Source organism: Lissotriton vulgaris, chromosome 4_1 (genome assembly GCF_964263255.1).
Source record: "Lissotriton vulgaris chromosome 4_1, aLisVul1.2, whole genome shotgun sequence".
Classification (NCBI taxonomy): domain Eukaryota; kingdom Metazoa; phylum Chordata; class Amphibia; order Caudata; family Salamandridae; genus Lissotriton; species Lissotriton vulgaris.
Genome location: NC_141691.1, coordinates 801,619,083 through 801,642,808, shown reverse-complemented (window position 1 = coordinate 801,642,808; position 23,726 = coordinate 801,619,083). Strand labels below are relative to the sequence as shown.

Sequence of the window (23,726 nt, the reverse complement as noted above, 5' to 3'; positions counted from 1 at the left end):
TATACAATCTGTTAAGCAACAAAATCTAATAGACACATGGAGACTTTGTAACCCGGATTTACAGGAATACTCATTCTACACTTCACCCCACCAAACACAGTCAAGAATTGATAACTTTCTATTTCACATAATATATCCCAGTCTTTGCTTTCATCAGACATAGGTCCTTTACCTATTTCAGATTGCGCCCCTGTTTCCATTCAATTAGATTTTCTCTCCCACTTGGACTATCCCAAAAGATGGCGATTTAATAACTCTTTACTTTTAGATCACAATTTTAACACATCTTTTATTTTATTTTTTAATGAATATTTTCAATTTAATAACACAGACAACATTCCCTTTCATGCAATTTGGGATGCTTTCAAAGCATCTGCACAAGATTTGATCATCAGATATGTATCTAATAAGAGGAAGGCAGCCCGACTATCGAATGCCGAAACCCTCTCTAAGATGAAGGAATTAGAGCATTCACATTACACTTCTAAATCGAAAGAATGCCTTGCAGAGCTACTTAAAGCCAAGATTTAATACAACAAAGATACTACTGATAACGCCTCTTTAGATGTACTGTAGACTACTGCAAAATTTTATGGAGGACAAAACAAATCAGGCAAATTATTAGCCAAATATCTTGAGACTAAACAGAATAAGCTACATATAGACTCTATAATAGATGATAACAACACATCAAAACACAAAGATGCTGATATCCTACATAAATTTGTTCAATTCTATGAAAAACGATACACACCAGAAAATGCGTCCACAGATGCAGACGTTTCTCTCTTTCTTACCTCTATTTAAAAACATACTAATCCCCTTGCAAATTTAGATCTCCTAGAATTTGATGTCACACAGACAGAAATGCTTACTGCACCCAAAACCCCAAAGAAAGATAAGGCCCCAGGTCCTGATGGCTTCACTGTTGAATTCTACTTGCATTTTGCCCAAATACTCCTTCCAAAACTATATAACCTCATTTCTTCTTTCATTGATTCTGGCGACTCCTTAGGAACCTTTCTAGAAGCCCTGATATGTCTCATCCCGAAAGATGGTAAGGACTTACGTTATAAAAATTACAGGCCAATCTCACTAGTTAATATAGATTACAATTTTTTTTTCTAAAACTTTGGCCCTCCGAACTGAATCACATCTCCCACACTTATTAGGCAAGGAGAAAACTGGCTTTGTCAAGGGATGTTCTATTACTGATGACACGTTTGTTTTTTGATATTATTTCCAAATCGTCAAAACACAAACAGCCTCTTGCCGCTATTGCTCTAGATGCAGAAAAGGCCTATGAAAGAGTATACTGTCCTTTTATTTTTTATACGTTGACGTGGTTTGGGTTTGGCCCAAAAATGACCTCTTTGATTTTTTTGCTCTATTCGGATCCCAAAGCGGCGATTTCCGCTAATGGTCTCACTTCTCCTTACTTTATTCTGCACAGAGGATTGAGGCAGGGTTGTCCTCTATCTCCATTCCTTTTGAACCTAGCTTTAGAGCCATTCTTATCCAGAACAAGACAAAATCAATCTATTACTGGTTTCAGTTCAGATTCTCAACACTTTAAACTAGCAGCTTACACTGATGACGTACTCATGTTCTTTTCTCAACCTCATCTAGCTCTCCTGGCCTTTCTGAGAGAGGTTCATTCCTACACATTGGTTTAGGGCTATAAATTAAATAATGAAAAATGCGAAATATTGCCCCACACTAAATACACCTTTAAAGAGGACTTTTCGGTCTCTGGCTTTACCTGGAATCCTTAACAAATTAAATATCTTGGTTTGTGGTTCACACCATCGAATAAGTTATCAATATCCATACATTTTGATGAGTGCATAGAGAAGCTGACTACCCTCACAAATAAATGACATCTCTTGCATCTCTCATGGTGGAGCCGACTTGACACCCTTAAAATGATGTTGTCTCTTATTGTCCTACATGTTATTTCTAATATTATAATGTCCATACCATTGTGATTCTTTCACAAAATAAGTTCCATCCTCATATCTTTTCTATGGCTCAACAAAAAATCTAGACAGTCCCTACAAAAATAGGCACGCCCCAAATCAAAGGGTGGTGTTAATTTCCCTGACTTTCCTAAATAGCATAAAGCCTTTCTATTAAAACAATTATCTAAAAATGGCTGTCTGACTCATCTCCAGATTCTCCGTTATGGATTGATTTGGAGAGATCTTTCCTTTCCCCCTTTTCTTTTCAGAAATTTCTGTCTTTTTTCACAAAAAACGCAAAAACTTCCCACACCAACCATCAGTCATTCATATAATGTTTTGAGCACTTTCCTCCACTGGGTCCCACATGATGTAGATACATTTCTTACTTCAGCTGTAAGGTCAACAAATTTATATGCATCAATAACAAACCTATTTATTGGAAAACGTGGAGAGACAAGGGAATATTATGGGTACATCAAATATTTGATAAGGACACCTTTATAACAAGCATTTGCAATGCAATAGGTCTCGCATTTGGAAAGTTTGAGCTATTGTTATTGTAAATGACACATTTTTATTTATGTGTTGGTTTTGAAAGTCGCGAAATTAATAACTTTGTCATTTACAATGACAGTACTTTTAACTTTCGCAAATGTGACACCTATAGCATTTGTAATGCAATATGTGTTGTATTTACGTGATTTAATGTATTGATATTACAAATACCAATTGGTTTTAATTTTTTAAAATAATTAATACTTAAATAAAAGTAGAGTGAGGGCGATAGAGTGAGGGTGATAGATAGAGTGAGGGGATAGATAGAGAGAGAGGTAGAAAGATAGATAGATAGATAGATAGATAGATAGATAGATAGATAGATGGATAGATAGAGGACGATAGATAGATAGAGTGAGGGTGATAGATAGCTAGAGTGAGGGCGATAGTTAGATAGATAGATAGAGTGAGGGCGATAGATAGATAGAGTGAGGGCGATAGAGTGACGGCGATATATAGAGTGAGGGCGATAGATAGAGTAAGGGGCGATAGATAGGTAGAGTGAGGGCGATAGGTAGATAGATAGATAGGGGCTTGTGTGTGGTGTTGTGTGTGTGTGGGGTTGTGTGTGTGTTGGGGATTTGTGTGTGTGGGGGGTTGTGTGTGTGGGGGGTTGTGTGTGTGGGGGGGTTGTGTGTGTGGGGGTGTGTGTGAAGGGGGTGTGTGTGGGGAGGGTGTAGTGTGTGTGTGTGTGGGGTTGTGTTTGTGGGGTTGTGTTTGTGGAGTTGTGTGTGTGGGGTTGTGTGTGGGGTTGTGTGTGGGTGTGTGTGTGTGGGGGGCTGTGTGTGTCTGTAGGGTTGTGTGTGTGTGGGGTTGTGTGTGTGCGGGGGTGTGTGTGGGGGGGGGGTCTGGGTGTGTGTTTGTGGGGTTGTGTGTGTGGGTGTGTGTGAGTGTGTGTAGGGTTGTGTGTGTGTGGGGTCTGGGTGTGTGCGTGTGGGTTGTTTGTGTGGGGTTGTGTGTGTGGTTGTGTGTGGTGTGTGTGTGTGGGGTGTGTGTGTGTGATGGTGTGTGGGGGGTTGTGTGTGTGGGGGGTTGTGTGTGTGGGGTGTGTGTGTGTGTGTGTGGGGGGGGGTTGTGTGTGTGTGTGGTGTTGTTTGTGTGGGGTTGTGTGTGTGTGTGGGGTTGTGGGGTTGTGTGGGTATTAGTGTGAATTCCATCCTTGAGTCACTTTTTGGTGCAAGGAAGCATTTTGCGATAGACATAGATAGAAAACCACAATTTCCACAAGCAACAGCCAGTTGTGTTCTGATTGGTTGCATTGATCCTGTGTTCCCATGCTATTATGGCAGCATAATTACACAACATGGCATAATGGCATAATTTCGAGAATTTTGCGAATCAGGAGTAAAGAGAAATTCCCAAAATGATGTTGATTACGATGGCAAAATAAATATTATACTGGGCCTGATTTCCACTTCGAGAAGAGCCTGTAAACTGCCATTTAGAAGGACTTACTCAACCAGTTTAGGACTGTTTCCTCATTTCCTTTACAGCACCCAAAATGATCCCACTGTTTTCTCTCAGGGCATTTCTCCTCTATCAGATTCAGAAACAATCTCGCCAGTAGAAGAACTACACCAAAAGCCTCTATTATTTATTCCTGCTTATCACATTCCTACATCGAAAGAGAAAAAACAAATACGGAGCTCTCTTGGGGACGTGACCTGAATATTCAATGGTCTATACTCCTATGGAATAAGATTTGGTTGAAAATTAGCAAATCATCCAGAACAGCAAGCACCACACAAACCCTTTTCTTCATATATAATAGATTTCTCTGAACACCAACTTAATTACATAACTTCCATGTTGAGATTTCTGACACTTGTTGGACATGCCATATGGACCACGCAGATCTAAAACATTTGCTATTTACTTGTACATGTGTATTCCACTTCGAGAAACTAGTTTGGTCACAAATTAATGCCATATTTCAAACCGAAATTCCCCTCTCACCTGCCAATATCTTTTTTGGCGGTCTTTTCACTGGATGGAACACAAAGTTTGCACATTCCCAAATCATTGACCTACTACTGGCAGCTGCCTTTCAACAGATAACGAAAAACTGGAAAGATGCATCCAAACTATCGTACCTAGCTTGATGGTATTCTGTTTGTCACAACCATAGACTGGACACAACTTTTGTATTTCCTATTTCTCTTGCCAAAAAAGTCTACAATTAAGGTCCCCTATTACGCAATTTTTAGATGATAGTGCAAAAAAATCTTATGCCCTCACTCCATATACACAAGAAGTTGCCCAGCCGCCCTGAATCCTCTCATATTGTAATTTTTGTTTTATTGTCATGTCTTCTTTTGCCATACGTCTTCTAGCTTTATATTAATTGATGTTTTAAGCCTTGCCTTTTTTGCTTTGTTTCCCGTTACAAACTTGAATGTTTTCTTTTTCATTTTAAACTCTGTACTATATCATCATTGTTATTCTTTTAAATGGAATGTTTGGATTTTGGTACATAGACTGTAGTGATGTTTATCCATTTGTGCTCAATAAACTTACCTTTTTTAAAACTAAAAAAAAAGAATTGTCATTGTCAATGCCAATAGCTCATACTTGCGTACATGCGAGACCTATGACATTGCAAATGCTTGTTTTTTGGGTGAACATAGTGGGAGAGGAAACTACATTTATATTAGGGAATTCTGTTGAATAAGTTTACTTAAGTGTAATTAGCTTTTTTATGTGATTTGCTTTGGAGTTATGTAAATGTAAACCTTATTCTTTGTTGTTTGACTAAGAAGTTACTGAAATATAAACGGCGTTAGTGGACACAAAAAAGGCAGACAAAGTCCTCTTCGCTGAAACATCTCAGCCATAAAAGACCTGTACTGTCTGATATTTTAGCAGGAACCAACACCCTCACTCCTGCTATCCATGACCTGCTTTTACTAGGTTCTGCGTACAGGTGATTAGGGGTTGCGTTGCTCGTAGGTCTGCCACAGCAGATCCCTATAAGTGCCTTGTCGTACAGGTGAACTGACCTGCCCCAAGACAACCTCAAAGTCAGGGCACTGCCTTAACATGTAAAGCGCCTTTGTATGGAACTAAGCCAATTGCCACACCAAAGTTGTTGGTGTGCACATTTCAGAAGTGTCTACCATCCCGTTATATCTAATAAAAAACGGAGAAACTGTTACTGTAAAAAATTCAATTTTCCATTAGGAAACAGCAAATAAAACCACAAAAGGGTACCAACATTTTCTTACATGTCCCACCCACACTTACCACATACTGGACTACATGAACCACAGTGACACAGCTTTTAAAAATCCCCTTACCGTATTTTGGTCTCAGCTCCATTTGTTCTTGGTCGTCTATATTATCGAGGATTGTGTATTTTGTTTTCTTTCTTATTTTTGTTCTTTTTCTGCTGGAATTTAAATAAAAGAAATTATTGCAGTTGTTGCAAGCTTTGTAATAATATATATGGAGGATGGACGATCAAATTGTATATTAATGTGTTGTAATTTCTGGTATTTTGTACTTTTTTTCCTCTTGTTAAAAGAAAGCTGTACCTATCCTAGCAAGTCTAATTTATCAGCAATTATTGAAGGCTCAAAGAATATGCATGTACTACTGGCTGGAAGAAATAGATGTTCTGGGGTTGTAAATGGAGCTTATTAACTTGCAAACAAAACAACTCGGCAATGCATTGTGCGCAAGGTAAATTGTTCTATTTATATATTTACTTACTTTACTCCGTTCCGCCGTATGTCGGAGTCCACTACACCCCACCCTTCCTCTCCCCTGCCCCACCCCACCGCTCTGCAGCACTCCCTCTGCCAGCCACCACTGCCGGTGAAGAACCAAAACCACACAGTGGTAGGAAAATAGAGCTGAAAACCACTGTAAACAGTGAATTTCCCGCTCGTTTTCAGAGGCAGAGGGCAGCCGATGTCCATTAAGAGATGTGAAAACATCCCAGGACATCGGCGACAGCCTTAATGTCCCTTTGTTTTTATATTTTTGGGGAGTGGCATGGGGGTTTGGTGAGGGGCCTCTTATGTAGCTCTCGGCATGAGGCCCCACTCCCTCCTCACAGTGGCATTAATTTGTAAGTTGGCAGGTATGTTATTACACTCATCCAAAGCATCACTGGGGTTCTGGTACTTGTATTGCAATATGGGGTCTTAAAGATAAACGTGTCACATATTTACTTGCCCTCATCTTTGGATGCTGGAGCTACACTCTTTACCTGTATGCTTCCACCAAGTGATCTGCAAGAACTGATTTAGCAGGTGGTCGCCAATCTACACCAGTCTGTGTCTCTCCAAAAACGTACCCCCACTTGCCAGCATGTTTTATTCCAGTCTCCACCTAGCTGCATTCCCGGGGGGTCTGTGGCCAACCACTACTGCACGCGGCTGAAGGCTGTGCATGTTGGAGCGGTTTCGGGGACCACTGCGCCTGTCCTAGGCCTGGTCGCACCCTCCTGCTCCCGCTGATGCCGACTGCCTCCAGAGCAACCCAGCCACCGCAGAGCCGGCCGCTCGAACCTACTTTCCCGCCACTGCCTCCCCATGACCCCGCCCCCCGCCGCCCATTCGCCGCCACCTAGCTGACCCGCCCTCCCGGCTCCTTACTTAAGGGGACCGCGGACAGCCTTCCAGAGTGACCACTGTGCCTGTCCTAGGCCTGGTCGCCCCCTCCTGCTCCCGCTGACGCCGACTGCCTCCAGAGCGACCCAGCCACCGCAGAGCCGGCCGCTCGAACCTACTTTCCCACCGCTGCCTTCCCGCGGCCCCGCCCCCCGCCGCCCATTCGCCGCCACCCAGCTGACCCGCCCTCCCGGCACCTTACTTATGTCGCCCACTCCCACGTGCAGCGTTGACGCGCAGCGGGCGCGCCGATTGTGCGCCGAAGGCGCGCCAAAGGCAAACCCGTCTGCGCCTGGCCCAAGCCCAGCGCCAGGACCCCTGGTCCCCGACGATGCCTGCCCACATGATGGACCTACGACTCCGCCACCCTCATCGCACTCAAACCCGACCGAACAAGACCCTGCCACCGTGCCACCCCGAGACGCACCCACGGACCCTTCACCTGCCAAGCCTGCAAGTTCACCTGCATCCGGACCTGCACAACAGCCACCAAGCCGAGCACCAACATCCTCAAGTGCATCCTGCTCAACACCAGCTCCATCCACAGACACGCCATCAAACTTTGGAACCTGCTCGACACCACCTCACCAGACGTCGCCTTCCTCACAGAAACCTGGATGAACGCCTCCTCCGCACCCGACATCGCCATCGCCATCCCAGACGGATACAAGATCACCCGGAGAGAACACGTCAACCAGATTGGAGGAGGCATCGCCATCGTACACAAGAACACCATCCGCATCATGACCGACTCCAACGACACCTTCACCGCCGCCGAGCACCTCCACTTCCAGATGCACACCGACCCAAAGACGACCCTCAGAGGCACCCTCGTCTACAGACCCCCGGGACCACGTACACAATTCAGTGAAGACATCACAGACTTCATCAGCCCCCACGCCCTCCGCTCCGCTGACTACATCCTCCTAGGGGACCTCAACTTCCACCTGGAGAACAACAAGGACCGCAACACCTCCGCCCTGCTGGACAACCTCGCCAACCTCGGACTCAAGCAACTGGTCAACACCCCCACCCACTAGGCCGGCCACACGCTTGATCCCGTCTTCTCATCCAGCAAGCACATCACCTTCAGCCACTCCACCGGACTTCACTGGACCAACCACAGCTGCGTCCACTTCAGCTTCAGAAGAACCACGACCCACCACCACCCGCAACAGGTACCTCACAGGAACTGGAGCAAGATCACCGCCGAGCAGCTCACCACCTCCCTCAGCCAGAACCCACCCCCCCGCACAACGGACCCCATCGAAGCAGCACGCAACTTCACGAAGTGGCTGACCGCCTGCGCCGACGACCTCGCACCACTAAAGAACCCTCCCAGCAGACCCAGAAGCAAGAAAGCCTCCTGGTTCACCGACAAACTCAAGGAGTCCAAGAAAAACTGCTGCACCCTCGAGAAAGCCTGGCTCCTCGACCAGACCACAGACAACATGACCGCCCTCAAACACGCCACCCGCAAGCACCACCAGCTTTTCCGCACAAACAAGAAGAAATCACTGAAGGAACGACTAGACAACAATGCCTACGACAGCAAGGAACTCTTCAGCATCGTCAAGGAGTTCTCCAACCCCAGCACCGGCAACAACGACCTCACTCCTTCACAAGATCTCTGCGACTCTCTCGCCTCGTTCTTCCACCGCAAGATTGCTGACATCCACAACAGCTTCAGCGCACCGTCCACGCACCCAGCCGTCGAAACAACGCCCCCCACCGCCACCCTCCGCACCTGGACCATGGTGACCACCGAAGATACAGCCTGCACGTTGAACACCATTCACTCCGGATCTCCAACGGACCCCTGCCCCCACCACGTCTTCAACAAGGCCGACTCCATCATCGCACCCCAACTCCGGGACGTCATCAACACCTCCTTCAACACCGCCACCTTCCCGGAGAGCTGGAAGCATGCCGAGCTCAACGCCCTACTGAAGAAACCTACAGCTGACCCCATCGACCTCAAGAACTTCCGCCCCATCTCGCTTCTCCCTTTTCCCGCCAAAGTCATCGAGAAGACCGTCAACAAACAGCTTGCAGCCTTCCTCGAGACGAACGGATCCCTCGACCCCTCGCAGTCCGGTTTCCGAGCCAACCACAGCACCGAGACCGCCCTCATCGCAGCCACCGACGACATCAGAACCCTGCTCGACAACGGAGAAACAGCGGCCCTCATCCTCCTGGACCTCTCTGCAGCGTCCGACACTGTCTGCCACCGCACCCTAGTTCAACGCCTCAGCAACATCGGTATCCAAGAGAAGGCACTGGAGTGGATCATCTCATTCCTCACCGGTAGAACACAGAGGGTCCGCCTCCCCCGTTTCGATCCGAGGCCACCGAAGTCATCTGCGGCGTACCGCAAGGGTCATCACTCAGCCCCACCCTCTTCAACGTCTACATGACACCTCTTGCTGCCATCGCACGCTGGCACAACCTCAACATCATCTCCTACGCCGACGACACCCAACTGATCCTCTCCCTCACCAGAGACCCCGCCACCGCCAGAACGAGCCTACACGAAGGGATGAAAGACGTCGCCGAGTGTATGAAGAACAGCCGCCTGAAACTGAACTCAGACAAGACGGAAGTCCTCGTCCTGGGACCATCGCCCTCCGCCTTGGACGACTCCTGGTGGCCCCACACCCTGGGCGCCACTCCCAAGCCAACAGACCACGCACGCAACCTGGGCTTCATCCTGGACTCCTCCCTCTCGATGACCAGACAAGTCAACGCCGTCTCCTCATCATGCTTCAACACCCTACGCATGCTCCGCAAGATCTTCCGATGGATCCCGACCGAAACCAGGAAGACGGTCACCCAGGCACTCGTCACCAGCTGACTGGACTACGGAAACACACTCTACGCCGGAACCACAGCCAAGCTACAGAAAAGACTCCAACGCATCCAGAACGCCTCCGCCCGACTCATCCTGGACATCCCCCGACGCAGCCACATCTCCGGCCACCTGAAGGACCTGCACTGGCTCCCCGTCAGCAAGAGGATCACGTTCAGGCTCCTCACCCATGCACACAAGTCTCTCCACGACCAGGGCCCCAAGTACCTCAACGACCGCCTGACCTTCTACACGCCCACCCGCCAGCTACGTTCTACAAGCCTCGCACTCGCCGCCGTACCACGCATCCGAAGAGCCACCGCCGGAGGTAGATCCTTCTCCTACCTGGCGGCCAAGACATGGAACTCCCTCCCCATCCATCTTCGGCTGACCCAGGACCATCTCGCCTTCAGGAGACAACTCAAGACCTGGCTGTTTGAGCAATAGCCGACCCCTTCCCCCAAGCGCCTTGAGACCCTGCCGGGTGAGTAGTGCGCTATACAAATGTTATGATTGATTGATTGATTGGTTTCTGCGCATGGCATGTTGGTCTCTGGGGCTGGCCATGCACAGCAGGGTTTGGGTGCCTGCAGCAGGTTGGTAGCAGGACTGGTGACCACACCTCTCTGTACACGATCACGTTTTTTAACTTTGAAACTCACGGAGAAAACTACAGTTGATGTTCAGGTCACAAAACAAAACCTGAAAAACACCGAAATTTTCCATTTAGGGTTAGAAAAATAAACCATGCTCCATTCTTTCAATGCTCATAACCTCACGTCACATCACTGATGACATGTTGAATGACATCGTTGATGACTTCACTGATGACATCAGCGAATGTTACCACTATCAACTGAACTTTTCCTTAAGAAAAAAATATTATGAAAAATATTATGAACTAATTGAATACTTATTAAATTACCTAAAACTAATATAAATAATCAAAGGTTATCTGCAGAACTATAAAACCACTCAATGTGTTTATAAATACACCATAAAATTATACCACAAGCACTTTTACACAAAGCTAGTTCATAAACACACACAGCATTATTAAGTTATGGAGCAATGATTATAAACCGTTAACTGTCTAAACCGTAGCCAGAGATACCCAATATCTAACTGCTACAGGCCTATCATCTTAACATAAGACAATGACCAAAATGTACCACACAAGCACTGTAACAATTACAACACTCATTACACTGCTGCAACACATCTACCATCATATAAAAACACTGACATGTAATCTAACCAGCACCATGATCATTGTATTTAGTAGGCGAGTCTATGCTTTGCATGGCTGCAGTTCGCGTTAACTGTCGTTTTTAAAGTGATTTTAGAGTGTTATTTTAAACATAACATAAGGAAAGGTTTACAATCACTTCTATCCATAATTTCAAATGAACTGTATTGTTCCTGTATTTCTGAAATGTTTTATACTATTCTTCATCAAACTTCAATGAAAGTATTCTCTTTCTCACAGCGGAAGCTTCCCGTAGGGCCTGGCCTTCAGCCAGAAACTGCACCCAATCCTTTTGCAGACCAATCCCCACTGCTCAAGACCTTTGTCTGTGAGCAGAGGGGGTTGTCTGCTTTTCATATCGTGCACTGCCACAGTCGTAAATGCTGCGTGGCACTGCACGAAAAGGAGAGAGGAGAATAGCACCCAACTTACTAAAATAAGGCACTCTCCTCCCCTCTGCCTAGCGCCGGTGCTGAAATCAGCTGCTGTGCGCCACGGAGACACCTTTGTACCTGAGTGCAAGGGTGTCCCCGTGAGTCTAGCATACATTTTGTACTGGAATGGTAGCCTTCCAATATAAAATACAATGCTGAGACTCACTTCAAGCCTTTCCCTCTTTGTATGCGTGCTCTATGTACAGTGTAGCACACGTGCAAACTTGGACAAGGAAGGAGAAATGAAAGCATTTCTCCTTCCTTGCGCCTTCCTTAAAAAGGTGCAGTTTTCTGCTGCTAAACCCAGCCTACTTTGTTTAGTAAATTGTGTTTAGCATAAAAAACCTTGGCTGGTTGCATGGGAACGCCCATGCTCCACCCATGGCATGCATCCTTGGCGTTAAGTAATGCAAAGCAGCACATAGCACTGCTTTGCATTACTTTCACATTAATTCCAGCGCTAAACAAGTTTAGCGCTGGATAGTAAATCATGCAAAAAATATTTTGCGCCGATTTGCGTCACTTTTGTGACGCAAACAAGACGTAAAATCTTAGTAAATCTCCCCCTTAATTTTTGATGGCCCAGCTTGCTTGTCACCATCCTGGTATTCAGTTTCTTCTCTCAAGGTGGACGTGTGAGAAATTTCCACACATGGAGACCTTTGAAAGGTTTTATTCCCCCAACTATCTATGTGGTATGGATAATGCCCTCTTCCTGAACTTGAGGAGAAATTCCATGAAGCTTCGTTTCAGCTGTGGCAGTCATTGTCCAACCTTTAACGCAGCACTCCCTCTGTTTGTGATCTGCACAGGCAGGCTGCTCACATAAATTAAAAACTCATAATTCCCTTTAAAATTGGGAAAATCATCAGGTTACTCGTGACCTTATTGCAAGACTCAAAGGTGAGGCTGCAGACCCGGTGCATTTTTTAGAAAGCTTCAATTCACCAACATCAACCCAAAAAACAATCTGAACCAAGGCAACTCCTAAATCAACATTTTTATTAGGGCATAATCAGTCTTTAGGTGGTAATGTGTTGTGGCTATTATGCACAATCAGCCCCTTTAAATGCATGTGCACAGCTCATGCCAGGATTGCTCACAGTCTTTCAAAAGAGTGAATTTCCTTGGTTTGGTGTAAATCCATTCTGTATGCTTGTTACAGATAAGAGTAAGATCTGGGACAAGAAATGATAAACATTATCCAGTAGCAAAACACTGTGAAACACATTAAAGTAACTAGAGGATTCTGAAATATTACGGAACTGATCAGGATGAAAACAAAACGAGGACATCAAGATAAAAAAATTAAGACAACGTGAATCCCGCAATTAAATGGGACTGAGGAGACAAACCCCACAGGAGTCAATGAGGAAGTGATGTTGAGATGTTTGCATATTTGGATTAAAAGTTTAATTATGAGGTTGACATTAATCTATTGTTGATGGGATAAAATATTTAAAGAACTGTAGGGAACATGAAGAATTAATTTATGTTAATCAGGAGCCACTATCGGATATGAAGGATGAGTAAAATGAGCTTTTTAGAGACATTGAAATTTGAAAAAAAGGGAAAAATAGAACATGCAAAACTTGTTGGGACCCTATGGTGAGTGCCGAGCTGAAATAAATTATACAGAAAAGACTCATAAGTAAAAAATATTATATTTTCAAACTACATCTCCCAAAAGATCACGGGAGGCGCACATGGGTATGATGGGTTCAGGGAATTGCACAATTTGTAAATTCCATTAAAGAACGAGTGATATTTTGTTCGTCTTATAGCAGTGAAAAAGGAGCAAAGCGCTTTGCCTTTTTTAAGCACCCTCTGGGAAATAAATATAGGCATAATGTTACTGCTGCAACACAGTGCCGCTTGTTTATATGAACAAACTTTTGTTAAAAAAATTTTTTTTACAGAGACCTGCAAAAATGGAAAGCATTTTACAATCCAAGTAAATTATGAAAATTATTTCACAGGTCCCTAATATATATGGGTTTTATTATCAGAATCTCAGCCCCCATACCACTGCTTTACTTTTGTTTATTCAGAATTGTATTAATTTTTTTTTAAATAAAAATTTTATATTCAGAATTGTATTCATCAAAGGCCAAAAAAAAACGAATATTGTAATTACAGTCATTGCCCATCGTATGCCTCATCGTTTAGAGAACAACTTCAAGAACTCTTGCTTCTACAAACAGATGTTTGTCTTAATATTTAATGCATTTTCTCACTGTTTTGCAGATAACTAAAGAGCGTAGTCCACTATTTCACTCATAGTTTTCAGTAGTGATTTTCAGTGATTTAGCCCCAGGGAGGTGGGCGTACCCGGGGCTGCGGGGGTCTCCGCTGGGACACCACCCATCATTATTGTTTATAGCCCCTGGAACCTGGCCTACTTTGGACTTAATTAACCCGTTGAGTGCTTCGAACGTCCAACGGTCGTCGCGTGCACTACCTCGCTAGTGCTGCGCACGACCGTTGGACGTCCGAATCCCGTTAGTGCAATCGAACGTCCGCACTGGGGCGGAATGTTTGCGCGCGCTTAACGGGTTAAGCAGCAAACCATGCTTTGTTTTTTAAATTTTCCAGCAGAATTTACAGATCCAACTTGACTCCCGCCAAATTAAAAAAAATACACTTTTTTTTGGCCCTGGGGGTCCCTGTTGGACACCCTGAAACGGCCTAGGGGGTCAGGGTGTTTCAACCCTGCCCTCTTTTCTTTTTTTTTTTTAACGTTTCTGCTTGTGACTCGGTTCAACCGAGTCACAAGATGACTGCCAACACTTCTTGGTTTGAAGTGTTGACATCCAAACAGATCTCAGGCACGAGATCGGGAGGGTTAGGGTTCGCGGATCCACGCGGCCACAGTTGTATATCTGAGAAATCTTTACATTTCTCAGGAACTAGTAAACAGATTTCCTCCATTTAACAAAAAAGTGCTTTCCGGACCAAGAGCTACCTTTTTGCCAAATTTGGTGTTATTCCGTTCAGCAGGTCTGGCTGTAACTGTGTCAAAGTTTCCTATGGAAATTAACATGGAGAAAAAGTATTTTGACCCCTCCCCCCCCTTTTTATCGCCCCCTGCTTGCCGGATGACCCTGAAAGTTTTAAGACAGGCGCTGAGGTCACTGGCGTATTAGTTTTCAAAATTTCGCGAGGATTCGTCAAATAACGCCAACATTATTGGCAAATTAAAAAACTCTCTTTCCAATGGAAACTAGGTACTAACTATAACTACCTACTTGTGACAGCCAGTAGGTAACATATATATAAAATACAGTTAAATGTTAGTTATAGTTCAGCAAATACAACATCTGAAAACCAATGAAATCTGTCTTTTGTGGTAACACACACCACAACTGAAGCCTCCACCATGAAAGGTATGTTATGTGTTGTGCTACACTGAATGCCATGACTGAAAAAATGTAATCGTTTTTCAGTGTTTGTGTTTGTTGAACTATAGCTCTTACATGAATATATATATATATATATATATATATATATATATAATATATATATATATACATACATATATCAAGCTCCAGGGGATGTGTCCAAGAAATCAGCAGCACTCAACAGCAAGTAAGCCGTTCCCCAAGGCTTTAAATAGGTGAGGGCATGCGCATATAGAGTTAATTGTAAGCACCTGACTGGTACCGACGCGTTTCGTGCATTCACTTCTTCGGGGCATTAATAGTCAGGAAGCTGCATTGTGGGCATTTGAGTTCTTTATTCGGCATAATCACATTCCCTTGATGGGTTAATCCATAATTGTACTGGTCGCCTTCGGAAAACAAATGTCCCATATCAGTCTTGGATGGATGCATCTTTAAATCCATGCTTCTTAAAGGCTCCGCATGAGCCCCTCCATAGGCGCCCGCCCTATATCCAAACTTGCGTACCACTTGAGGGCTTTAAATGCATCGAGTCCGTGGCCCCACTCTCTGTGGGTGGTGCAAACTGAGCGGCAGGACAACCGCTAACATACCAAGCTACAGGGGATGTGTCCAAGAAATCAGCACCACTCGACAGCAGGTAAGCCGTTCCCCAAGGCTTTTAATAGGTGAGGGCATGCGCATATAGAGTTAATTGTAAGCACCTGACTGGTACCGACGCGCTTCGTGCATTCACTTCTTCGGGGCATTAATAGTCAGGAAGCTGCATTGTGGGCATTTGAGTTCTTTATCCGGCATAATCACATTCCCTTGATGGGCTAATCCATAATTGTACTGGTCGCCTTCGGAAAACAAATGTCCCATATCAGTCTTGGATGGATGCAGCTTTAAATCCATGCTTCTTAAAGAATCCGCATGAGCCCCTCGATAGGCGCCCGCCCTATATCCAAACTTGCGTACCACATGTGGGCTTGAAATGCATCAAGTCCGTGGCCCCACTCTCCGTGGGTGGTGCAAACTGAGCCGCAGGCCAACCGCAAACATACCAAGCTCCAGGGGATGTGTCCAAGAAATCAGCAGCACTCAACAGCAAGTAAGCCGTTCCCAAAGGCTTTTAATAGGTGAGGGCATGCGCATATAGAATTAATTGTAAGCACCTGACTGGTACCGACGCGTTTCGTGCATTCACTTCTTCGGGGCATTAATAGTCAGGAAGCTGCATTGTGGGCATTTGAGTTCTTTATTCGGCATAATCATATTCCCTTGATGGGCTAATCCATAATTGTACTTGTCGCCTTCGGAAAACAAATGTCCCATATCAGTCTTGGATGGATGCAGCTTTAAATCCATGCTTCTTAAAGGCTCCGCATGAGCCCCTCCATAGGCGCCCGCCCTATATCCAAACTTGCGTACCACTTGTGGGCTTTAAATGCATCGAGTCCGTGGCCCCACTTTCTGTGGGTGGTGCAAACTGAGCGGCAGGACAACCGCTAACATACCAAGCTACAGGGGATGTGTCCAAGAAATCAGCACCACTCGACAGCAAGTAAGCCGTTCCCCAAGGCTTTTAATAGGTGAGGGCATGCGCATATAGAGTTAATTGTAAGCACCTGACTGGTACCGACGCGCTTCGTGCATTCACTTCTTCGGGGCATTAATAGTCAGGAAGCTGCATTGTGGGCATTTGAGTTCTTTATCCGGCATAATCACATTCCCTTGATGGGCTAATCCATAATTGTACTGGTCGCCTTCGGAAAACATATGTCCCATATCAGTCTTGGATGGATGCAGCTTTAAATCCATGCTTCTTAAAGAATCCGCATGAGCCCCTCCATAGGCGCCCGCCCTATATCCAAACTTGGGTACCACTTGTGGGCTTTAAATGCATCGAGTCCGTGGCCCCACTCTCTGTGGGTGGTGCAAACTGAGCGGCAGGACAACCGCTAACATACCAAGCTACAGGGGATGTGTCCAAGAAATCAGCACCACTCGACAGCAAGTAAGCCGTTTCCCAAGGCTTTTAATAGGTGAGGGCATGCGCATATAGAGTTAATTGTAAGCACCTGACTGGTACCGACGCGCTTCGTGCATTCACTTCTTCGGGGCATTAATAGTCAGGAAGCTGCATTGTGGGCATTTGAGTTCTTTATCCGGCATAATCACATTCCCTTGATGGGCTAATCCATAATTGTACTGGTCGCCTTCGGAAAACAAATGTCCCATATCAGTCATGGATGGATGCAGCTTTAAATCCATGCTTCTTAAAGGCTCCGCATGAGCCCCTCCATAGGCGCAGTACAATTATGGATTAGCCCATCAAGGGAATATGATTATGCCGAATAATGAACTCAAATGCCCACAATGCATCTTCCTGACTATTAATGCCCCGAAGAAGTGAATGCACGAAACGCGCTGGTACCAGTCAGGTGCTTACAATTAACTCTATATGCGCATGCCCTCACTTATTAAAAGCCTTGGGGAACGGCTTACTTGCTGTCGAGTGCTGCTGATTTCTTGGACACATCCCCTGGAGCTTGGTATGTTAGCGGTTGTCCTGCCGCTCAGTTTGCACCACCCATGGAGAGTGGGGCCACGGACTCGATGCATTTCAAGCCCACAAATGGTACGCAAGTTTGGATATAGGGCGGGCGCCTATGGAGGGGCTCATGCGGAGCCTTTAAGAAGCATGGATTTAAAGCTGCATCCATCCAAGACTGATATGGGACATTTGTTTTCCGAAGGTGACCAGTACAATTATGGATTAGCCCATCAAGGGAATGTGATTATGCAGAATAAAGAACTCAAATGCCCACAATGCAGCTTCCTGACTATTAATGCCCCGAAGAAGTGAATGCACGAAACGCGTTGGTACCAGTCAGTTGCTTACAATTAACTCTATATGCGCATGCCCTCACCTATTAAAAGCCTTGGGGAATGGCTTACTTGCTGTCGAGTGCTGCTGATTTCTTGGACACATCCCCTGGAGCTTGGTATGTTAGCGGTTGTCCTGCTGCTCAGTTTGCACCACCCACGGAGAGTGGGGCCACGGACTCGATGCATTTCAAGCCCACAAGTGGTACGCAAGTTTGGATATAGGGCGGGCGCCTATGGAGGGGCTCATGCGGAGCCTTTAAGAAGCATGGATTTAAAGCTGCATCCATCCAAGACTGATATGGGACATTTGTTTTCCGAAGGCGACCAGTACAATTATGGATTAGCCCATGAAGGGAATGTGATTATGCCGAATAAAGAACTCAAATGCCCACAATGCAGCTTCCCGACTATTAATGCCCCGAAGAAGTGAATGCTCGAAACGCGTCGGTACCAGTCAGGTGCTTACAATTAACTCTATATGCGCATGCCCTCACCTATTAAAAGCCTTGGGGAACAGCTTACTTGCTGTCGAGTGCAGCTGAATTCTTGGACACATCCCCTGGAGCTTGGTATGTTAGCGGTTGTCCTGCCGCTCAGTTTGCACCACCCACGGAGAGTGGGGCCACAGACTCAATGCATTTCAAGCCCACAAGTGGTACGCAAGTTTGGATATAGGGCGGGCGCCTATGGAGGGGCTCATGTGGAGCCTTTAAGAAGCATGGATTTAAAGCTGCATCCAACCAAGACTGATATGGGACATTTGTTTTCCGAAGGCGACCAGTACAATTATGGCTTAGCCCATCAAGGGAATGTGATTATGCCGAATAAAGAACTCAAATGCCCACAATGCAGCTTCCTGACTATTAATGCCCCGAAGAAGTGAATGCACGAAACGCCTTGGTACCAGTCAGGTGCTTACAATTAACTCTATATGCGCATGCCCTCACCTATTAAAAGCCTTGGGGAACGGCTTACTTGCTGTCGAGTGCTGCTGATTTCTTGGACACATCCCTTGGAGCTTGGTATGTTAGCGGTTGTCCTGCCGCTCAGTTTGCACCCCCACGGAGAGTGGGGCCACGGACTCGATGCATTTCAAGCCCACAAGTGGTACGCAAGTTTGGATATAGGGCGGGCGCCTATGGAGGGGCTCATGCGGAGCCTTTAAGAAGCATGGAATCAAAGCGGCATCCATCCAAGACTGACATGGGACATTTGTTTTCCGAAGGCGACCAGTACATTTATGGATTAGCCCATCAAGGGAATGTGATTATGCCGTATAAAGAACTCAAATGCCCACAATGCAGCTTCCTGACTATTAATGTCCCGAAGAAGTGAATGCACGAAACGCGCTGGTACCAGTCAGGTGCTTACAATTAACTCTATTTGCGCATGCCCTCATATTAAAAGCCTTGGGGAACGGCTTACTTGCTGTCGAGTGCTGCTGATTTCTTGGACACATCCCCTGGAGCTTGGTATGTTAGCGGTTGTCCTGCCGCTCAGTTTGCACAACCCACGGAGTGTGGGGCCACGGACTCGATGCATTTCAAGCCCACAAATGGTACGCAAGTTTGGATATAGGGCGGGCACCTATGGAGGGGCTCATGCGGAGCCTTTAAGAAGCATGGATTTAAAGCTGCATCCATCCAAGACTGATATGGGACATTTGTTTTCCGAAGGCGACCAGTACAATTATGGATTAGCCCATCAAGGGAATGTGATTATGCAGAATAAAGAACTCAAATGCCCACAATGCAGCTTCCTGACTATTAATGCCCCGAAGAAGTGAATGCACGAAAAGCGTCGGCACCAGTCAGGTGCTTACATTTAACTCTATATGTGCATGCCCTCACCTATTTAAACCCTTGGGGAACAGCTTACTTGCTGTCGAGTGCTGCTGATTTCTTGGACACATCTCCTGGAGCTTGGTATGTTAGCGGTTGTCCTGCCGCTCAGTTTGCACCACCCACGGAGAGTGGGGCCACGGACTCGATGCATTTCAAGCCCACAAGTGGTACGCAAGTTTGGATATAGGGCGGGCGCCTATGGAGGGGCTCATGCGGAGCCTTTAAGAAGCATGGATTTACAGCTGCATCCATCCAAGACTGACATGGGACATTTGTTTTCCGAAGGCGACCAGTACAATTATGGATTAGCCCATCAAGGGAATGTTATTATGCCGTATAAAGAACTCAAATGCCCACAATGCAGCTTCCTGACTAATAATGCCCCGAAGAAGTGAATGCAAGAAACGCGTCTCTACCAGTCAGGTGCTTACAATTAACTCTATTTGCGCATGCCCTCATATTAAAAGCCTTGGGGAACGGCTTACTTGTGTGGTCGAGTGCTGCTGATTTCTTGGACACATCCCCTGGAGCTTGATATATATATATATATTACCTACTGGCGATAGCCAGTAGGTATATATAGTTAGAATTTTTTCTCTATGGGACTTCTGAAAATTCTATGTCTAATAACTTTGGCGTTTGTGGACGGAATCGGCTGAAATTGTCAGGAAAATGGCACATTTTGATTCTGAGCAGCCCCTGAAAATTTGGTGGAGTTTCGTCAAGGGGGGGCTGAGAAAAAAGGGGGGTCCCAAAACGCGTTTTTCCCATTCATTTTTCCATAGGGCGGTTGGACTCACTTTTAGCTCGAACGGCTGAATGGATTTGCACGAAACTTGGCAAAATTGTAGGGACTGTTAGCCCGATGTGCCTTTGCTAGGTCTCAATATATGTGCTCCAGTAGTTTTTGAGAAATTAACGTTCAAACCAAGATATATATCTGTAACAGCGCTCTGGGCAGCGATCCGGTCCGCTTACTTTTCGCTTATCGGAACTTTGCGCGCAGAAAGCTGATTGGCTCTCCGGTGTCTGTCAACATTCTAAACAGTCCGGAGCGGACGCCATCTTGTCTCTCGGTAGGATCGAGAGAGAAGAAGAGGTGGAAAACGAAAGGGGAATTTAATGAAAGGGGGCAAGGTATCCCCCTCTTGACCCCCTAGGAATGTTGTTGGGGTTATTAAAGGGTCCCGTGGGGAAAATAAAAAAAAAAATGATTTTTCACGGTAGAAGCGCGGCCGCGAACTGGTAGCGAAACGGGAATTCGCCATTTTGTGCTTCGTTAATTAAATTACTAGTTATAAGTGGGTGCGGGAGACGTATCCTAATCCCCTATGTTTCCTGAGGGTGGCTGAGGAGGCTGATATATGTTGATACATCTCTTCCAGCGGCTGTGCGTGAGCTTTTTTTTTTTTTGCTGCGTGACAGTCCGGAGCGGCCGCCATCTTGTCTCTCGGTAGGATCGAGAGAGAAGAAAAGGTGAAAAACTAAGGGGGAATTTAATGAAAGGGGGCAAGGTATCCCCCTCTTGACCCCCTAGGAATGTTGTTGGGGTTATTAAAGGGTCCCGTGGGGAAAATAAAAAAAAAATGATTTTTCACAGTAGAAGCGCTTCACGGGCCGCGAACTGGGCCGCAAACTGGTAGCGAAACGGGAATTCGCCATTTTGTGCTTCGTTAATTAAAGTACTAGGTATAAGGGGGTGCGGGAGACGTATCCTAATCCCCTATGTTTCCTGAGGGTGGCTGAGGAGGCTGATATATGTTGATACATCTCTTCCAGCGGCTGCGCCATCTTGCCTTTTTTCGAATGCCACAATTTTGTCGTGCACGGCAGCCATTTTAGATGCCAGGCTGGTCCCAGGCTATCACCTAACCCTGCGGATGTAGTTTATGGCCCCAGCTGTAGAGAATTCAGACATGCCAATCCTCCTGATTCAGGCGTGTGACTACTGATTTCAGTGCTAGTCTCCCGCCTCCCGATTTCTGCAAGCAAAAACCCGGGGGCATATTACGAACAACTAGCGATAATTTTTGTCTCTAACTTGTTTAGAGACAAAAATTATCGCCGCACATCGGCGATTTTTATCGCAGATAAACCTTGCTATTATCGCAGAAAAGTCAGCGATATTCATGTATTATCGACCTAATGCTCTTAGCCATGTTATCCACCTCCCATTGGATAACATGGCTAAGAACTGCTCAGGGCAGGTGTTAGATTTTGGAGATATTCGCGCTTAGCGCGAACATCTCCAAAAGTTGGTAATAGAAGGTAGCGATGTTAGGGACTGTTTCCAGTCGCTAACATCTTGGCACGCCACTTTGCATGTCATTAGTGATAAGTATCACTGACATGCAAAGCGGGGCCCAAGATGGTCGCTATCTCCTTTTAGCTGTCACTAACTGGTGTTAGCGACAGCTTGGTAATAGGGAGATAATTTTATCTCCGCTTTCATGGCTTTTAAAGCCAAAAAAGCGGAGATAAACCCCCTTGATAATATGCCCCACGATTCCTTGGGGGTTTCAGCTGACAGGGCTTGGTATTGTGTTACATGGTAATTTTTCCATGAAACGTCAGAGGGTCGATGCAGGGGTTCTAGAAGAGGTGATAAACCATTTAAGCCTCATGAACAAGCGCATGGTCTTTTAAAGATTTGTGAAGTACTCGGGGCGGCGGTGTGTGTGTGCCCTCTTTCAGGAGCGGGCGGGGGGGCACTGCCAGCAACTTGCCAGGTCAGGTAGTGTTCAACACGTGCATCACCCTTTCTCTGCCTGCTATTGCGCTCCATGCTTCGGAAAGGTAAGAAAAAGAACATGCATTTGAGTTTGAAATGTCCGATCCTGCAGCAGCACACTTCCAAAGCCCACACATGACAATAACCCGATTCAAGGCCCCATTCACCCGTTTTTAAAAAAATAGATAACACTCCAACAAAGTAAGGTTATAAAACTTTATTAACTACTAACTTTAACGAACGGAACAAAAACTAAAAACATTTAAACATTTCTCAACACTAAAAGCAACAATGGTTAGAAGCTGTCTTTTGTGCGAATAGTCCCAAGGCAGCACAACGTGCAGAGTTCTGGACGGCACCCAGGTGATGTCGCCTGGGTGCCGCACTGGTTTAGGGATCCTACAATGCTGCTCCGAAAATTGGCGTGGGGCGTCCCAGGTGGGGCGGGGGGAGGCCTCGTCAGTAGCGGTCTGTTGTGCGAATAGTCCCAAGGCAGCACAACGTGCAGAGTTCTGGACGGCACCCAGGTGATGTCGCCTGGGTGCCGCACTGGTTTAGGGATCCTACAATGCAGTACAGAAAAACAGCGTGGGGCGTCCCGGGTGGTGCGGGGGGAGGCCTCGTCAGTAGCGGTCTGTGTCCAGTGTCACATGGCTGACACAACATGTACGTCAGGCACCCAGGTGATGTCCAGTAAACTGCCGCACTGGTTTTGGTATCCTACAATGCTGCTCCGAAAATTGGCGTGCGGCGGCCCGGGGGGGGGGGGGGGCGTGGGGGAGCCGGCGTGAACGGGCCTCCCCAGGTGGCGGCCATCTAGCTGAGTTGCGCTCGCTCTTGCGGCCACAGCGTCTCGCTCACCATGTTGTTGAGTTGCTCCCACTCTTGCAGTGCAGCGATAGGCGGCTGCCACATGGCTCTTAAAATGGCGGACAGCTCCTCGGTTTTGGGCCTGGTCCACTGAAATGGTCCTGGGACACTTTGGAACTCGGACACTTGCCTGCTAGGGCTTGGGTTCCATTCTCGAAAAGCGTCCCCTCAGCCGTGAAGATTGTATAAAAGTCTTGGGGGCCCCCGACTCCCGCAGGCTTCCGGTGGGGAGCGGCTGCCATGATTGCTCGCGGAATGACCACGACGGAGCCACGAGATGGTGGTGCTCTCATGCTGACGCCAGCTTCAGTCTGAATGATCCAGAAACAAGGTGGGGCTT

At 46.3% G+C, this 23,726-nt stretch overlaps 1 protein-coding gene across 1 annotated transcript in view; it reads right to left on the bottom strand.

Moving 5' to 3' along the window:
* The window catches only part of KIAA0319 (KIAA0319 ortholog), a 993,525-nt gene that overhangs the window by 40,435 nt on the left and 929,364 nt on the right, over window positions 1-23,726 (bottom strand). Inside the window, exon 20 of the mRNA XM_086965138.1 lies at window positions 5,816-5,907. Coding sequence (XP_086821264.1) covers window positions 5,816-5,907 — 92 coding nt within the window. The remainder of the gene's footprint in view (window positions 1-5,815; window positions 5,908-23,726) is intronic.